The sequence below is a fragment of the Xenia sp. Carnegie-2017 genome, unplaced genomic scaffold (assembly GCF_021976095.1).
Source record: "Xenia sp. Carnegie-2017 unplaced genomic scaffold, XeniaSp_v1 HiC_scaffold_3, whole genome shotgun sequence".
Taxonomy (NCBI): domain Eukaryota; kingdom Metazoa; phylum Cnidaria; class Anthozoa; order Malacalcyonacea; family Xeniidae; genus Xenia; species Xenia sp. Carnegie-2017.
In genome coordinates, this window is record NW_025813493.1 from 9,688,091 (window position 1) to 9,706,923 (window position 18,833).

General features: G+C 34.9%; 1 protein-coding gene across 1 annotated transcript; it reads right to left on the reverse strand.

Annotated features, from left to right (window-relative positions):
• Positions 1–932: 932 nt before the first annotated feature.
• Positions 933–17,694, reverse strand: LOC124454625 (1-aminocyclopropane-1-carboxylate synthase-like protein 1). Its single transcript, XM_047005404.1, is given in 15 exon segments — positions 933–1,202; positions 3,045–3,099; positions 3,101–3,338; positions 4,180–4,210; positions 4,493–4,603; positions 5,322–5,367; positions 5,825–5,914; positions 7,633–7,733; positions 8,035–8,112; positions 8,723–8,820; positions 8,955–9,021; positions 14,066–14,135; positions 15,579–15,643; positions 16,762–16,821; positions 17,439–17,694. Coding segments are annotated over 14 exon segments (1,320 nt in total). The 5' UTR covers positions 17,658–17,694; the 3' UTR covers positions 933–1,202; positions 3,045–3,053.
• Positions 17,695–18,833: the final 1,139 nt, after the last annotated feature.

An 18,833-nucleotide genomic window follows, 5' to 3' on the forward strand; every position in this document is an offset into this window, starting at 1 on the left:
CTCAAAACTGAAATGTTTGCTTCTTCCATTGACTATAGAATGACTTCATTTTCCCTACTTTATTCTCAAAACTGAAATGTTTGCTTCTTCCATTGACTATAGGATGACTTCATTTTCCTACTTTATTCTCAAAACTGAAATGTTTGCTTCTTCCATTGACTATAGAATGACTTCATTTTCCCTACTTTATTCTCAAAACTGAAATGTTTGCTTCTTCCGTTGACTATAGAATGACTTCATTTTCCTACTTTATTCTCAAAACTGAAACGTTTGCTTCATCCATTGACTATAGATTGACTTCATTTTCCCTACTTTATTCTCAAAACTGAAACGTTTGCTTCTTCCATTGACTATAGAATGACTTAATTTTCCCTACTTTATTCTCAAAACTGAAACGTTTGCTTCTTCCATTGACTATAGAATGACTTCATTTTCCATACTTTAGTCTCAAAACTGAAAATCAACGCTTATGAGGATATGAATACAATACAATGCAAAACGTATCGTTTGTTCTTCTCAGGGAAGACAAAACAATAAAATGAAGATTTTGAAGTCGTGACGCGAAAGTCACGAACTTTTTAATGTTTGGATCAATTCAATAACACAACATCATTTGTTCTAGAAACTTTGTAGTAAATCATTTGTTCTAGAAACTTTGTAGTAAATCATTTGTTCTAGAAACTTTGTAGTAAATCATTTGTTCTAGAAACTTTGTAGTAAATCATTTGTTCTAGAAACTTTGTAGTAAATCATTTGTTCTAGAAACTTTGTAGTAAATCATTTGTTCTAGAAACTTTGTAGTAAATCATTTGTTCTAGAAACTTTGTAGTAAATCATTTGTTCTAGAAACTTTGTAGTAAAAGTTTTTTTTACCTTTTACAGTATTTATAACCGAGCACGAACTAAACAAAGCTTTTTCGTGTTCTTCCAAATTTTTCTTCCATAAAAGTTTTATTAAAATTCATCTTATGCGACCATCTACAGTATAATATTTCTCATACATTATTACGACAACCACGACATATTTCAGTATTAATGTTAGTGTCGTAATTTTTTATAACATAAAACTGAAACTAAAGCACTAAAACCTCAGGTTCTAGCTACTTTGTTTTGAAACAAATTGAATTATATATCTCCTCACAATTTACAGTTCACATTATCGTTTTGTATTTTCTTTAAAGTTTCCAGAACTCTCCCAATTCCTGTAACAGATTAAACAAAGCTCGTTTTAACGAACGGTCTACATTTAACATTACTTTGACCAAGCAATAAACACACATTTAAATCGTGCATAGGATAAAAACCTCCAAAGCGTTATGCTCTGCGTTTTATATGCACTAGTGCAGCCATCCAGCAGGAAAGTTTTGTTGGGTTTTTGTAAATTTCACAATAGCATGATTTATATTTCTTTAAAAATCTACTGTTTCTACATTGAGTGTTGAGTAACAACGAAAAATTTTTATAAAATAAAATAAGCAAAACGCGAGCCCTGATTGGTCGGTGAAAATCCAACTAATAGCTATACTGGCCGAAAATTTTCACATCTTATATGAAATTCAATAGAAAATACTTAATGAAGCTGCAGGAAATTTTAAGATCTTGAATCAAAAAATATAAAAATTCATTTAAAATCCTATCAAGAATAGCTATCTTAAAATAATAATAATCCCACAATAACGCAAAAGAAAATTCAAGATTTGTAAAAATAAGGCCTTATTGAAAGTGCTCTACATACATACGTATGGTCAGTGTCGTCGCCAGCTCGATAAGCGAAGGCGATTTTATTCATATTTGCATAATTTTCTGCACTACGTAATTTTTATGTCACTTGTTTTTTAGAGACTTAAACATGCATATATGAATATTGTCCACCTACATATCAAGCCGGCGACGCCACTGAGTATAGTATCCACTGAGTATAGTATTTTCATGTCACTTGTTTTTTTAGAGACTTAAACATGCATATATGAATATTGTCCACCTACATATCAAGCTGGCGACGCCACTGAGTATAGTATCCTACATGCGAACAACGTATTTCTAATTTAAGATCTTTGCACGCCAAACATAGAAACACTTTTTCATTTCCTTTCTCGAGGTAAATCATGGATACTTAAGTTCAACGTGCGAGTCAAAGTGTTAAACATGTTGCCAGATTGACACGAGTAAATCATGGATACTTAAGTTCAACGTGCGAGTCAAAGTGTTAAACATGTTGCTAGATTGACACGAGTAAATCATGGATACTTAAGTTCAACGTGCGAGTCAAAGTGTTAAACATGTTGCTAGATTGACACGAGTAAATCATGGATACTTAAGTTCAACGTGCGAGTCAAAGTGTTAAACATGTTGCTAGATTGACACACGTATAATTAAACGTGTGTATTTGAGAGTGAAACATTATGTATGATTTAAAAAAAAAACATTTAAATATACTCCACCACTGAAATGAATCGCAAGAGAAGAGATGCATTTAATCTGACCGAGAATGAGTAAAGTGGCGTGTAAGTCTTATTTGCGTTGCTCTTTTGATTATACGCATTATAACACGTACCTTTCCTGATCACGCATTATAACACGTACCCTTCCTGATCACGCATTATAACACGTACCCTTCCTGATCACGAATTATAACACGTACCCCTCCTGATCACGCATTATAACACGGACCTTTCCTGATCACGCATTATAACACGTACCCTTCCTGATCACGCATTATAACACGTACCCTTCCTGATCACGCATTATAACACGCACCTTTCCTGATCACGCATTATAACACGCACCTTTCCTGATCACGCATTATAACACGTACCTTCCTGATCACGCATTATAACACGTACCCTTCCTGATCACGCATTATAACACGTACCTTCCTGATCACGCATTATAACACGTACCTTTCCTGATCACGCATTATAACACGTACCTTTCCTGATCACGCATTATAACACGTACCCTTCCTGATCACGCATTATAACACGTACCTTCCTGATCACGCATTATAACACGTACCTTTCCTGATCACGCATTATAACACGTACCTTTCCTGATCATGCCAAGATCACTAGCAAAACTACCCGAAACCAACCAGGTTCCACATTTGAACAAACTGCCCGCATTTATGTAAACACCATTCTCCATCATCAATTCGGCAACGTATTTCTCCCTTTCGAAAGTCAATGGTTTTAGATATTCACGTAGATCAATCCATATATAGAGACCAGAGCAGCTAGGCAACATAGGTATATTTAGCGTTTTCAACGCCGTTGTGACGACAGCGTGGCATTGTCGAAGTCGCTTTATATTTGTTGGAATTAAGACATTATCCAGCCAATCTAGTTTACGGTAACAAAAACACATGATAGTGAATTACAGAGTCAATTGAACTTAAGTGAGAATAGGATAGCACGAGCATAGAATTACGTTATTTTAAGTTGTTTGGGGGAACATGAGACAACACAACTTAGAAACGAATTACATGAAATTATGATGACAGGAGCTCAGAATAAGGTGAACTTAGGATTATAGCCGAGCTTAGATGAAATTAGGATAATACATGCTAAGAATAAGGTGAACTTAGGATTATAGAGAGTTAGATGGAATTAGGATAATACATGCTAAGAATAAGGTGAACTTAGAATTATAGAGAGTTAGATGGAATTAGGATAATACATGCTAAGAATAAGGTGAACTTAGGATTATAGAGAGTTAGATGGAATTAGGATAATACATGCTAAGAAAAGGTGAACTTAGGATTATAGAGAGTTAGGTGGAATTAGGATAATACATGCTAAGAATAAGGTGAACTTAGAATTATAGCCGAGCTTAGATGAAATTAGGATAATACATGCTAAGAATAAGGTGAACTTTGGATTACAAGAGCTTAGAATTTCATAAACTTAGGACAACACGAGCTTAAAATTATGCGAACTTAGAATTGCACGAGCTCAGAATTAGGTGCACTTAGGATTACACCAGCTTAACATTATGTGAATCTAAGTATACGATTTCACGAGCTTAGAATCGAGCTCAAGATTTAAAGCAGCTTAGGATTAAAGAAGCTTAGAGTTAGGTGAACTTAGAGACTGCAAAACCGTCAAGGACAGTTATTTTGAAGAAAGTACGTAGCTACGTATGTGCAAATGAAGGTGCAAGAAGAATTAAACAGTTACTCACCATAATCTGATATCATATGATTGAGCATTTCCTATCGGAAAAGAATGGGAATAACACGTGAGATCCTTATTAAAATGAAGGATCGTTATTACTACATGGTATCCTAACCTAACACCGATTACCACGTAAAAAACCTGTTCTCAATCATTTTGTATTGGACAATGTGGGTGATTTGTTGACTAATTTTCAAAGTGACAAATATTTTTTTAGTTTGTTGTCAAGAGTACCACGTTAAGAAGAGGTACGCAATGCGTACGTGTGGGTGTACATTTTCAAAAAGTGCAACGGTACAAAACATAAGTACTGTACGTACCTGAATGTAAAGGGGAGTAGAATAAAATATTGCGATATTTGTTAATGATGCCAAAATGTCTTTATTCCGAGAATACATGACAGCAACTCGGATTCCCGAGAGACCAAAGTCCTGAAAACAGAAATACACTCAACATGTTCATATTCAAAAAGTTCATTTGCCTTTCCAGGCTGCATAGCGGATGTACAAAAAAACTTAACTGTTAGGAAAACGTTGCTAAATTCATCAGCGCGCAAGAATTGAAAAATGATTCGTGGGAAAAGGTAAAACGACTTCTAGCGGTCCAGTTTGAGCTTAAATTTATAGCTTAAATTAATGCAAAAATGATTGATTTACGTATAAAAGTTTTAAAGAGTGACATTTAAAAGAAAAAGAAAAAATAATCTGAAATTTGGATGCCAAGCATTCTGCCTTTTCGACTTACGCAATATTCGAGTTAAGCTAACACATGTTTACAGGGGGGACAGAAGGAGCATAAAAGTGGGGAGGGAGCATATTTTAAAAATTATGAGTACCAATCCACAACATGTTCCTAAGTAAACGCCATTTTGAATTTAGCAACGCCCGTCGCCCAATCGTAAATGTAATCAACTAATGAAATGGAAGAATTACAAAAGGTTCCTGCGTGATTCCGTAGAAGTCCGCTCTGCTACATTGTAGAGACATACGTTTTATAGTCAAAACAGAATATCAGCAAACATTCTCTTTCTTTAACATTCTCATTCCCTTTAAAATATTTCTATTTTAGTGCAAAGTGGGTGCACCACCCCCTTCTAAGAAATGTGTGGGGCTTAGCCCATTCCCCCGCTTCCAATACAAAACGTTGTACCTTACTAAATCCCCAAATGATATGCAAACGATGAGGATCAAGAGATCTATAACAAAAATAGCAATAGCAGTTTTATATCAAATAGCACAGTTTTAGAAAAAAATTGAAACTTGTTTTACCGCATAGACGAAATGCAAGTCGAATCGCACCTTAAATACGAGGGAATTTAAGAAAAAAAGGCAATTCGTACTTCGCCGAATACAATAAAAAAGTCTTCCCTCACAAATGCAAAAAATATCGGTCACGTACGTATGAATATTGCATAAAAGCCCGTGATAGCGTTTACAGTAGTTGCTTGTAGTATGATGAACAATGAAAAAATATTTTAATTATGAGTTATTTAGCTCTTCAAGTATTTAGACAGCATGAGTGTTGGTAACCAATATTTTCAGTGTGAGGCATAACATAATACCGAAGTGGTAAATCGTAACTCAATAAATCTTGATAAAAATCAGCTCAAGCATCGAAAAAGTTGATAATTCACAAGGCAATGAATGGCCTACCCTTTTACAGAAACTGCAGACGTCATATTAACACCTTCTTCGAAAATCGACAAACAGTAAAGTTCATCCGAAATAAGATGCAAGGAGTGACTACATAACAAATATAAAATGGTGTTAACATACGTACAGTAAACGAATCACGAAATGGATTGATTCTAAGTTACACAAGACCAAGTACGTACCACATACATTACATTAGCGAGTTTTAGCAGAGCCTACGAGTACGACTACGAGTACGATTTACGTCATTTTGGCGCGAAAACATTGTTGCGACAACAAAAACACGTAGCCGTCATCAATCTGAGTACGATGTTTTGTAAAAAATTCGTAGTCGCGACTACGATGTCTTTTTAAGCAAAGAAAGTAGGTATATTTCTTCATTATGTAAGAAATTATTTTACAGTACTATTTTCGAGCATCCAGGCTTTAATTTAGAACCCTTTTTGAGCGCAGATGTACATTAAAAAGGAAAATATGACCTACAAAACTTTCATGTATTTCGCACGCAAAGTGAAAGGTAAACAAACAATAAAATAGTACAAATATATCGTACATAAAACTTAAAATAGTGAAGATTTTTCAGTCTAAAGAGTCCTATATTCTTGCAACACCAGTATTATCGATTCTTTGATATCATTGTTGACAAATAGAGCCGTAGCTGCTTCGCAAACGTCGGTGTTTTACACAATAAAAAGGCTCGTTCTGTTTTTTACAACTAAAGCAAAATTTTGACGAAGCGACAACGACAACAAACTTCCTCGTGCCATTCCCTTACACGGTCGAATTTCGTACTCGTTCTCGTAGTCGTACTCTTGCTAAAACTCCCTAGTATCACATCGCAGAAACTAAATGCAAGTTACTTAAAAGAATATAGCACTGGGACCGAGTCCATTTAAAACAAGACCACATACATTACATTATCACATTGCAGAAACTAAATGCAAATTACTTAAAAGAACACAGCACTGGGACAGAGTCCATTTAAAACAAGACGACATAAGTAGCTATCACAGACAATAAGACCACAGAATAATGATTATACAGAAGGGTCACTCAGGTGTACAACGTGTCCTCATGTCGGCCATTATTCCAGCCGGATGATTAGGATTTCTCACTTGTTTCCAACCATTAAAATTACACCACGTCGATACTTAATAATGAATTCAAGTATATTTTGAGTTAAGAAATGACTTCGGATCATTTTAAAGGCTTGGAAAAAGTCAAAACCCCTAATCATCTGGCTGGAATAATGGCGGCCACCATGCGCGGGCACGACATGCGCGAGGATAAAAACATCAAAGGTTCCGACACGAGTGACCCTTCTGTATGTTCTTATTCTGTGCTAAGACATGCAAAACTAGAAAATATATCATAAGGACTTAGTCCACGCAAAACAAGAAAAAAAATCAATACAAAAGGAGAAAACAATACAACGTATAAAATAACAATACAATACAACAACAGAGCAATACAAAAAACAATACATGAATAATAATACAACAATAATACAACAAAAACAATAACAATACAACAATAATACAACAAAAACAATAACAATACGACAATAAAACAATAACAATACAGCAATACACAACAACAATACAAATAACAATTCAAAAACACGAAATGAGAAAACATATTACAGTGACTGGGTCCATACAAAACAAGAAAACATATCTTAAAGCTAAGGGAGACGAAGTTTTTGTAGAGTGCCGTTTGTTTTACATTGGGTTGCACGATAGGCTTGAGTTACTCAATACACTACTAATTTCTGTGCACCATTGAAAATCAATAAGAATTTTCTTTACCGCTGTGTAAATTCGAGACAAGCTAGAACTTGTTTTTCTGTGTACACAGTACCCAAAGGATTGTTGGGATTGCAAATGAGAAGTCCACGAACGGTGAGACCCTAAAATCAAAGCAAACGCTTGGTGATCGGTGAAATAATTGCCCCAAAACAATATCTCTTGTCATGATAAACTGACAATAGCATTAACTTTTCAAAAGTAATATGTAGTTTTTAAGTTACTCGTAGTATAAGACTAACTTTTCAAAAGTAGTATGTAGTTTTTAAGTTACTCGTAGTATAAGACTAACTTTTCGAAAGTAATATGTAGTTTTTAAGTTACTCGTAGTATAAGACCAGACCTCTTTACAATATGCACGGCACAGGATGGCAAATTCTTTCATTACGTAAGTTGAACAATTACCTGCTTCTTTGCCTTAGCAAGAGCATTTTCCAAGTCATCCATTGTAAGTTCAAATGGCATTTTAGTCTCAGGATCAGGCTGCAGAAGATAATTGCAAAGATGATTCAAAAACTTTACGTCATAATCATTTCCCCAATATTTGAAGGGCCATGTACATACGAAGTGCATTTCTAAAAGGCCTTTGGGGCACATTGACTACTTTCAAATTCTACAAACTTGAACTGCTACCTTCAATATCCGTAGATGTTCTTAGCTAGAATCTTCATGAAAATTTAATGGAGTGCAATACGATGGGCGTACGGGCCAACATTTTTTTAAGGGCGGTTCGTACATTTTGAATCTTAAATGACCTAATTTACACAACTTTTCTGCAAATAATGCCTGACTGCCTTTGTCTGCGTAAGATTTTGAGGGTGCTGTGACCACCCGCCCCACTCCGCCTCCCCACCTAATACGCCTATGTCCAATAAGTAGGAAGGTTAGGGGTGTTTAGTGACATTTTCAACAAAAAGAGATGAAATAAGATTGAAACAGAAATTGAAATGCAGAAAAACGAATATATATTTGATTTAAATATGTAAGTGAACAAGAAATTCCTGTATTTGACCTCAGTTTTGTCGTTAGGAAACCATAGGCAGTAACATAAGAAGACTTAACAAGGTGTTTATTATACGTATAAATTTGTTACCTCACTTGACAAATAAACAGGAAATAGTACAATTTCATTTTCAAGGCAAACATCTTCATCAAATCCTCCATAGTAAGGCGTAGGAATAAGAATCGCCTCTAAAATGAACAATTATAATACTTTACGTATAACACTGTAATAACTGAAATTCTGTTAGTCACAAACAATACACACTGACAGACTTTATATGACAAATATAAACAAACTAAAGTATTTGCTACGTAATGCCAACCTTTTCGATCGCAAATGGAAGCACAAACAGTTTTAACCAAAGAAGCAGCACCGTTAAAAACAGTTATCTACATAAAGAATACGAAAAATGAATTTCCACAACTCTGTACTTTGCACAGTATGTTAAATGACTGTTTCTTAAAATGGAAGCACAAACAGTTTTAACCAAAGAAGCAGCACCGTTAAAAACTGTTATCTACATAAAGAATACGAAAAATGAATTTCCACAACTCTGTACTTTGCACAGTATGTTAAATGACTGTTTCTTAGAATGGAAGCACAGACAGTTTTAACCAAAGAAGCAGCACCGTTAAAAACTGTTATCTACATAAAGAATACGAAAAATGAATTTCCGCAACTCTGTCCTTTGCACAATATGTTAAATGACTGTTTTTAAAATGGAAGCACAGACAGTTTTAACCAAAGAAGCACAAGAAGCACTTGCTTTTAAAGGACTAGAATCAGTCCAAGACATGAAAAATCAAAGATATTCATCAACAAAACAATAACAGTTAATAGTAATATGCCTACAGGAATTACAGTATAAATTAGCGGGGATACTTTATTAAATGCTAGTTGCAAACCCATACAACAAGTAGCTCAAACAAATTCATAAATTACATGTTTTCCGATGCATGCATAGACGTCAGAAAGCTTGAGGTAACTTTTTAAACATTAAACATTACTGCACATACATAAGCATGACTGCATGAGTATGTCCAGAGGCGACCATCCTCGAAAAAACTGAATGACTTTACATTACGAGACCGACTTTCGTCGTGTCTCTATTTCATAAAGAATCCTAAAATTTTAACACGACCGACTTTCTTCGTGCCCCATCAATTCATTTATGGATCATATTTTGTACATGATTCACAAAAGCTGAGGGTGTCAATAACTCCCATCATGTGCTCCCTGTGCAACCGACCTAAATAGCTATACAGTCATAGCTACAGACATAAGTTTTATTGAACAAAAGTATGGAAAGATTAGGAACACTTTGCAAAAATGCATGTGCATGAAGTCATTCCTGCACGAAAACGGACATGCAAGCTTTGATTTAAAATAGAAAATAACCCAAGTTTACGCATCTAAGTGGCGGATTTTTTCTGGAATTTTTATATTTTGTAAACCAAGACCCAAAAGTTCACCCGATCAAAACAAAATTGAATTTTATTGCTTCATTCCTGCTTGTACGTACAAGCCGTTCAAAATGTGGTTTCTTACTCATGTGATACGAAAACGATACGCGTATGATACGAGAAAGATACGCGTATGATACGAGAACGATATGCGTATGATACGAGAACGATACGCGTATGATACGCGAACGATACGTGTATGATACGAGAACGATACGCGTATGATACGAGAACGATACGCGTATGATACGAGAACGATATGCGTATGATACGAGAACGATACGCGTATGATACGAGAATGATACGCGTATGATACGAGAACGATACGTGTATGATACGAGAACGATACGCGTATGATACGAGAACGATACGCGTATGATACGAGAACGACACGTGTATGATACGAGAACGATACGTGTATGATACGAGAACGATACGCGTATGATACGAGAACGATACGCGTATGATACGAGAACGATACGTGTATGATACGAGAACGATACGCGTATGATAGGAGAACGATACGCGTATGATACGAGAACGATAAGCGTATGATATGAGAACGATACGCTTATGATACGAGAACGATATGCGTATGATACGAGAACGATACGCGTATGATACGCGTATCATACGCAAAATTATGTTAACAAATACGCGAGCGGTACTGTAGCTTCAATTTCTCAACTGTGGCAATTTTCAAAAGTCAGCATGCACTCGCTATACATACATGATTAGGATCAATTTCTCAACTGTGGCAACTTTAAAAAGTCTGCATGCACTCGCTATACATACATGATTAGGATCAATTTCTCAACTGTTGAAATTTTAAAAAGTCTGCATGCACTCGCTATACATACATGATTAGGATCAATTTCTCAACTGTAGCAACTTTAAAAAGTCTGCACGCACTCGCTATACATACATGATTAGGATCAATTTCTCAACTGTGGCAATTTTCAAAAGTCAGCATGCACTCGCTATACATACATGATTAGGATCAATTTCTCAACTGTGGCAACTTTAAAAAGTCGGCTTGCACTCGCTATACATACATGATTAGGATCAATTTCTCAACTGTGATAACTTTAAAAAGTCTGCATGCACTCGCTATACATACATGATTAGGATCAATTTCTCAACTGTTGAAATTTTAAAAGTCTGCATGCACTCGCTATACATACATGATTAGGATCAATTTCTCAACTGTAGCAACTTTAAAAAGTCTGCACGCACTCGCTATACATACATGATTAGGATCAATTTCTCAACTGTAGCAACTTTAAAAAGTCTGCAAGCACTCGCTATACATACATGATTAGGATCAATTTCTCAACTGTGGCATTTTTAAAAAGTCTGCATGCACTCGCTATACATACATGATTAGGATCAATTTCTCAACTGTGGCAACTTTAAAAAGTCTGCATGCACTCGCTATACATACATGATTAGGATCAATTTCTCAACTGTGGCAACTTTATAAGGTCTGCATGCATTCGCTATACATACATGATTAGGATCGATTTCTCAACTGTGGCAACTTTAAAAGGTCTGCATGCATTCGCTATACATACATGATTAGGATCAATTTCTCAACTGTGGCAACTTTAAAGGTCTGCATGCATTCGCTATACATACATGATTAGGATCAATTTCTCAACTGTGGCAACTTTAAAGGTCTGCATGCATTCGCTATACATACATGATTAGGATCAATTTCTCAACTATGGCAACTTTAAAAGTCTGCAGGTACTCGCTATACATACATGATTAGGATCAATTTCTCAACTGTGGCAACTTTAAAAGTCTGCATGCACTCGCTATACATACATGATTAGGATCAATTTCTCAACTGTGGCAACTTTAAAAGGTCTGCATGCATTCGCTATACATACATGATTAGGATCAATTTCTCAACTGTGGCAACTTTAAAAAGTCTGCATGCACTCGCTATACATACATGATTAGGATCAATTTCTCAACTGTGGCATTTTTAAAAAGTCTGCAAGCATTCGCTATACATACATGATTAGGATCAATTTCTCAACTATGGCAACTTTAAAAAGTCTGCAGGTACTCGCTATACATACATGATTAGGATCAATTTCTCAACTGTGGCAACTTTAAAAAGTCTGCATGCACTCGCTATACATACATGATTAGGATCAATTTCTCAACTGTGGCAACTTTAAAAGGTCTGCATGCATTCGCTATACATACATGATTAGGATCAATTTCTCAACTGTGGCAACTTTAAAAAGTCTGCATGCACTCGCTATACATACATGATTAGGATCAATTTCTCAACTGTGGCATTTTTAAAAAGTCTGCAAGCATTCGCTATACATACATGATTAGGATCAATTTCTCAACTGTGGCAACTTTAAAAGTCTGCATGCACTCGCTATACATACATGATTAGGATCAATTTCTCAACTGTGGCAACTTTAAAGGTCTGCAAGCATTCGCTATACATACATGATTAGGATCAATTTCTCAACTGTGGCAACTTTAAAGGTCTGCATGCATTCGCTATACATACATGATTAGGATCAATTTCTCAACTGTGGCAACTTTAAAAGGTCTGCATGCATTCGCTATACATACATGATTAGGATCGATTTCTCAACTGTGGCAACTTTAAAAGGTCTGCATGCATTCGCTATACATACATGATTAGGATCAATTTCTCAACTGTGGCAACTTTAAAAGGTCTGCATGCATTCGCTATACATACATGATTAGGATCAATTTCTCAACTGTGGCAACTTTAAAAGGTCTGCATGCATTCGCTATACATACATGATTAGGATCAATTTCTCAACTATGGCAACTTTAAAAAGTCTGCAGGTACTCGCTATACATACATGATTAGGATCAATTTCTCAACTGTGGCAACTTTAAAAAGTCTGCATGCACTCGCTATACATACATGATTAGGATCAATTTCTCAACTGTGGCAACTTTAAAAGTCTGCATGCACTCGCTATACATACATGATTAGGATCAATTTCTCAACTATGGCAACTTTAAAAGTCTGCATGCACTCGCTATACATACATGATTAGGATCAATTTCTCAACTGTGGCAACTTTAAAAGTCTGCATGCATTCGCTATACATACATGATTAGGATCAATTTCTCAACTGTGGCAATTTTAAAAAGTCTGCATGCACTCGCTATACTTACATGATTAGGATCAATTTCTCAACTGTGGCAACTTTAAAAGTCTGCATGCACTCGCTATACATACATGATTAGGATCAATTTCTCAACTGTGGCAACTTTAAAAAGTCTGCATGCACTCGCTATACATACATGATTAGGATCAATTTCTCAACTATGGCAACTTTAAAAAGTCTGCATGCACTCGCTATACATACATGATTAGGATCAATTTCTCAACTGTGGCAACTTTAAAAAGTCTGCATGCATTCGCTATACATACATGATTAGGATCAATTTCTCAACTGTGGCAATTTTAAAAAGTCTGCATGCATTCGCTATACATACATAATTAGGATCAATTTCTCAACTGTGGCAATTTTAAAAAGTCTGCATGCATTCGCTATACATCCATGATTAGGATCAATTTCTCAACTGTGGCAAAATTTTAAAAGTCTGCATGCATTCGCTATACATACATGATTAGGATCAATTTCTCAACTGTGGCAAAATTTTAAAAGTCTGCATGCATTCGCTATACATACATGATTAGGATCAATTTCTCAACTGTGGCAACTTTATAAGGTCTGCATGCATTCGCTATACATACATGATTAGGATCAATTTCTCAACTGTGGCAACTTTAAAAGGTCTGCATGCACTCGCTATACATACATGATTAAGATCAATTTCTCAACTGTAGCAACTTTAAAAGGTCTGCATGCACTCGCTATACATACATGATTAGGATCAATTTCTCAACTGTGACAACTTTAAAAAGTCTGCATGCACTCGCTATACATACATGATTAGGATCAATTCGTTCCAATGGTTTCATGTAGCGCTCGAAAAATGCCGCCAAACTTGTGCGAAATCTAAAAAAAACATAATTATAATTCTCATAAATTCAAAATTACTTTTACAACAGCATGTCATTGTTATTGCGGCAAATGTTCATGCTTTTGGGTCAACAGGTTTATCTCATTAAATTTAATTTTACTATAATTATGAGCGTGCTGACTAACATTTTTAGGGAGGCAATCTGTGAATTTCCAATCTTAAGTGTGATCTAGCAATAAGTTATTGTACTCAGCAAATAATGCCTGATTAACCTTAGCTGCCGAGCAGTATGGGTGGGGTGTTGGCTATCACACCCCTTGCATACTATGGCGATGATTATAATCAAACATGTACGTATGCCAATGAACATATTTTCAATGAAAAGGCCATTAAACAAAGACATTAAGTTCTTAAGGAGTTCATCAAAAGGAGTTACAACACTTTGCCACACTTTTATATTAACATGAAAGCAAGCCAAACTTGATGGTAGAAAAAGTTTTATGCTTACTGCAGGTTATAAAACAAAGATTAAAATATCTATAGAATAAGTACGTCCTGATGTATTAGGAATCACATTGTCTGACAACTTCCAACCAAATATTAAATAAAGGCAAATACGCGAAGCTCTGCTGAAATCTTCATCATCATTTTAAATGTTTATTCAAGTGCAAACCTTGTGGTGAGAATTTAAATGTACATTCAAGTGCAAACCTTGCGGTGAGAATTTCAATGTTTATTAAAGTGCAAACCTTGTGGTGAGAATTTAAATGTTTATTCAAATGCAAAACTTGTGGTGAGAATTTAAATGTTTATTCAAGTGCAAAACTTGTGGTGGGAATTTAAATGTACATTCAAGTGCAAACCTTGTGGTGAGAATTTCAATGTTTATTCAAGTGCAAACCTTGTGGTGAGAATTTAAATGTTTATTCAAGTGCAAAACTTGTGGTGAGAATTTAAATGTTTATTCAAGTGCAAACCTTGTGGTGAGAATTTAAATGTTTATTCAAGTGCAAACCTTGTGGTGAGAATTTAAATGTTTATTCAAGTGCAAAACTTGTGGTGAGAATTTAAATGTTTATTCAAGTGCAAACCTTGTGGTGAGAATTTAAATGTTTATTCAAGTGCAAACCTTGTGGTGAGAATTTAAATGTTGATTCAAGTGCAAAACTTGTGGTGAGAATTTAAATGTTGATTCAAGTGCAAAACTTGTGGTGAGAATTTAAATGTTTATTCAACTGTAAAACTTGTGGTGAGAATTTAAATGTTGATTCAAGTGCAAAACTTGTGGTGAGAATTTAAATGTTTATTCAAGTGCAAAACTTGTGGTGAGTATTTAAATGTTGATTCAAGTGCAAAACTTGTGGTGAGAAAAGCAATTCAATTTTTTATATAATATGTGAAATTTGATTTAGGATAGAATAGGCCATAAATATATATTCTCTCACTAACTACGCATAAAATTTCCTATCCAAAGTCACCTTTTCATCCCCTTAAAATCACCATAATGTGAATGTTCTTCTTTAAATGTGTTACATTCATTAAGCTAAATTATAAAATAAACACAATTAAATGCATGCACTGATTGGTCAAGAGCTGTGTTTGCAATAGCCTGTGCAAAAGGATCTGAGCTCAACCAATCAAATCAATCAATCAATCAAAGAGAATTTGCATATTAATCATGAATACATTTTAGAAGAATATTAAAACATTTTGTTTGTTTTGCATTATTGATGTTTTATAAAAAGAAATAAAAGATGTTTTTTGTGTTTGCACTGGCTCATGCAAACCTTGGAGACGTTTGTGAGAACTCTCAAGCTGGTGTAGCCCTCAACCTTCGGTCTCGGGCTTGCACTGATCTGCTCTCGAGTTCTTCCAAAGGTCTCCTCGGTTTGCATAAGCCTGTGCAAACACAGTGAACATCTTTTATTTCTAAATAAAGAGAGATATAATTTTATAATTGCATTCAAACAAAAAGAAAAATTAAGATGACATTTTGCTAATTGGCTGTTAGTGCAATGTTTTATTGTAAACAATTTTTAAAGAATTTTATCAAGCAATTCCAAAGCCATCAGCAAACAATCGGAATTCATATTCATGAAGCAATCGCTTTAACTTTCTGAAACATCTTCCTTTCTCATTAAAACATCCCATTAAAACTAATACATTTTTATGTAAGGAATTTGAAATCCAAAATCAAATATAAAAGAACATAATCTAAATTTCACTCTCTATTAGGGCAATGTATGACATGGCTTATACACTTCTGTCAAGGGAAGCCAAACCTGTAGCTCTTAGAACTGCATATAGTGTCTCGTGGAAATCAAAATGATTTAAGAATATGGTTGCTTTTGTGCATATAGATGTAAAACAAACCATTATTGTAGAAATGTGGCACACAAGCTTACTATGTACATATGAGATAGCAAGATATAAAAATTAAATGAAGATATGATCTTCACACTTTAATGGACAATTTAAGCAATTGTCTCATGAATTGACTCAACAGGAAGTCACCAGAATTTTTCAGGTTCATGAGACAATTGCTTCAATTGTCCATTAAAGTGCGAAGATCATATCTTCATTTAATTTCAAACACCGCACTGCATATAACAATCTTTCATAAGGTATAAAAATGTTGATAAATGATCCGATCATGAATACCTTTGCAGATACCAAGTCAGCTATTATCTTGTTTTCACTTGTACCCATGTTGATAATGCCCTGAAATAAACATCATACTTTATTAAAACAAGCACTAGGGAACTTGAACACTTTGAGCAATCTTAAAATAAAAACCATTTTATTAATCTAAGTTTGTGATTTCCACCTTCTATAGTCTGAAAAATTCATATCATACGTACTTCATAACGTACATTGTTCAAATTTGTTCACATACACAGCGTTCAAGCATGGGTTTCATGGAAATCAGCTTTGATTGACAAGGTGTGTACATTTCAAAATAAAAGTAACTTATGTATTCAAAATACACCTCTTGAGAGATGGGTTTTTTCATGTTCTACAACTATAGCAACATAGCATTGTCTTGACCAATGACTGTGCTATGCGGTTATAGGTTTGCAAGCCACGTGCAGTTAAGACCAACTTATACAGCTGGCTTTTTCTTGAAAATGCACTTTTAACTGAGTCAAGCATTTACATTTAGCCATTTCATTTGATTGAAATACCACGAATTGCATTGGTTTCAATCAGACAGAACCATTTTACGTAGATGCAAAATTTGTGTCAAATCACCAACAGAGTACAATGTCGATCAATTAAAAGAGTAATTGGTCAATTGAATACAATTGCATTTTATCTAACAATAACAATAACTTTACTTGAGGATTGTCTTTTTCATCATATTTGTTTCTTATATATCGAATCATGTAATGGAGCAGAAGAAAGTCAACATTTTTGTACGTTAAACATCTTTCAGAGACGTCACATGAAGTGCTCTTACCATCCGCCATTTTGTGAAAGAGCGTTGCTTGTGGCCTTGGTTTGGCACGTGGCCTTGACGGTTTGGCACGTGCCTTAATTTTCTCTCCCTCCCCCATGGAGACTGCAGGCAACGTGGTACCGTGGTACTGGCTTGCACTTGTTGGTAAAATAAAATAGTGACAAATAGATCAAATATAAGAGTGCTTTTATGCCCTGGTTTTATTGATGATTCACCAAAATTATGCAATATTAAAAGTAAAAAAGTCCAAAAAAACCAAGTTAGTAACGACACAAATTTTTTTACGAGGTAAGACGATAAAGGCCGAAGAAATCGACCAAATCAGCCTTGAAAAAGCCAACCTAAAAACAACAACCTTGGTACTGCGGCCAATATATTACATATGACTCCGCCGGGCGTGCATCTTTTTAAAGCATTAAAAGTAGTCAATTAACCCCCCTACAACAATTTGTATAATTATATTTCCTGGACCGTTCAATGATTATGTCTTGGGAAGCGCCAAAAAGAAAATGGGTAATTGGGGCTTTTCACCCGCTTCAAAAGATAGGTAAAGGAAGAATTGGAGTTGCTCTGAAATGGAGGTAAAAATAAAGTAAAGCGTCTTTTAACACATACGTTGCTATTAGCTGTTGCATCAAATAAATACGGTTGTCTGAAGCTATATCAAATATATATAGGGCATAGCTAGTCGGCAAGTTTGTTCATGCTATACAACTATTTTGGTATGTAAAAACTGACTGAAAAAACAATAAATAGTACCAATGTTAAAAATTTTACTTAGCCTCGCCGAACTTGCCTGCAGGCTCCGCCAAAATACGAGTATCCAAAAACAAAAAAAGGTAGCCACAAAGTTTCGGTATGATTTCACAGAAAACTTTAAAAATGTATCATCTGTTTTTATGTGATCGTGAATCAACTCAGTTAATGTTTATGATTAAGTCTCTTAAAATATCCTACCTTCTCGTTGTTATTTCTAGAATACGAATTACTGGAGTATTTCATAAAGAGTTCAACCAAAGCTGAGCCATGATATTTAAATCGCCAACCTCTTTCTGAAAGTGCAGTCAATTTTATTTTTTTGCTTTTAGAGGTCATCGTGAGATATTTTATGAAAGGCAACTATAGCACTACTTATGGCGAACGATATATGTAAAAGAAGGCTATCCACGTTCATTCATTGTGATATAAAAACGTGTGTGTATAGGAACACAAAGAAGGATTAAAATGCAATTTAAACAGCTGTATCTAATCATGTGGAGATATCGCCAAAAAT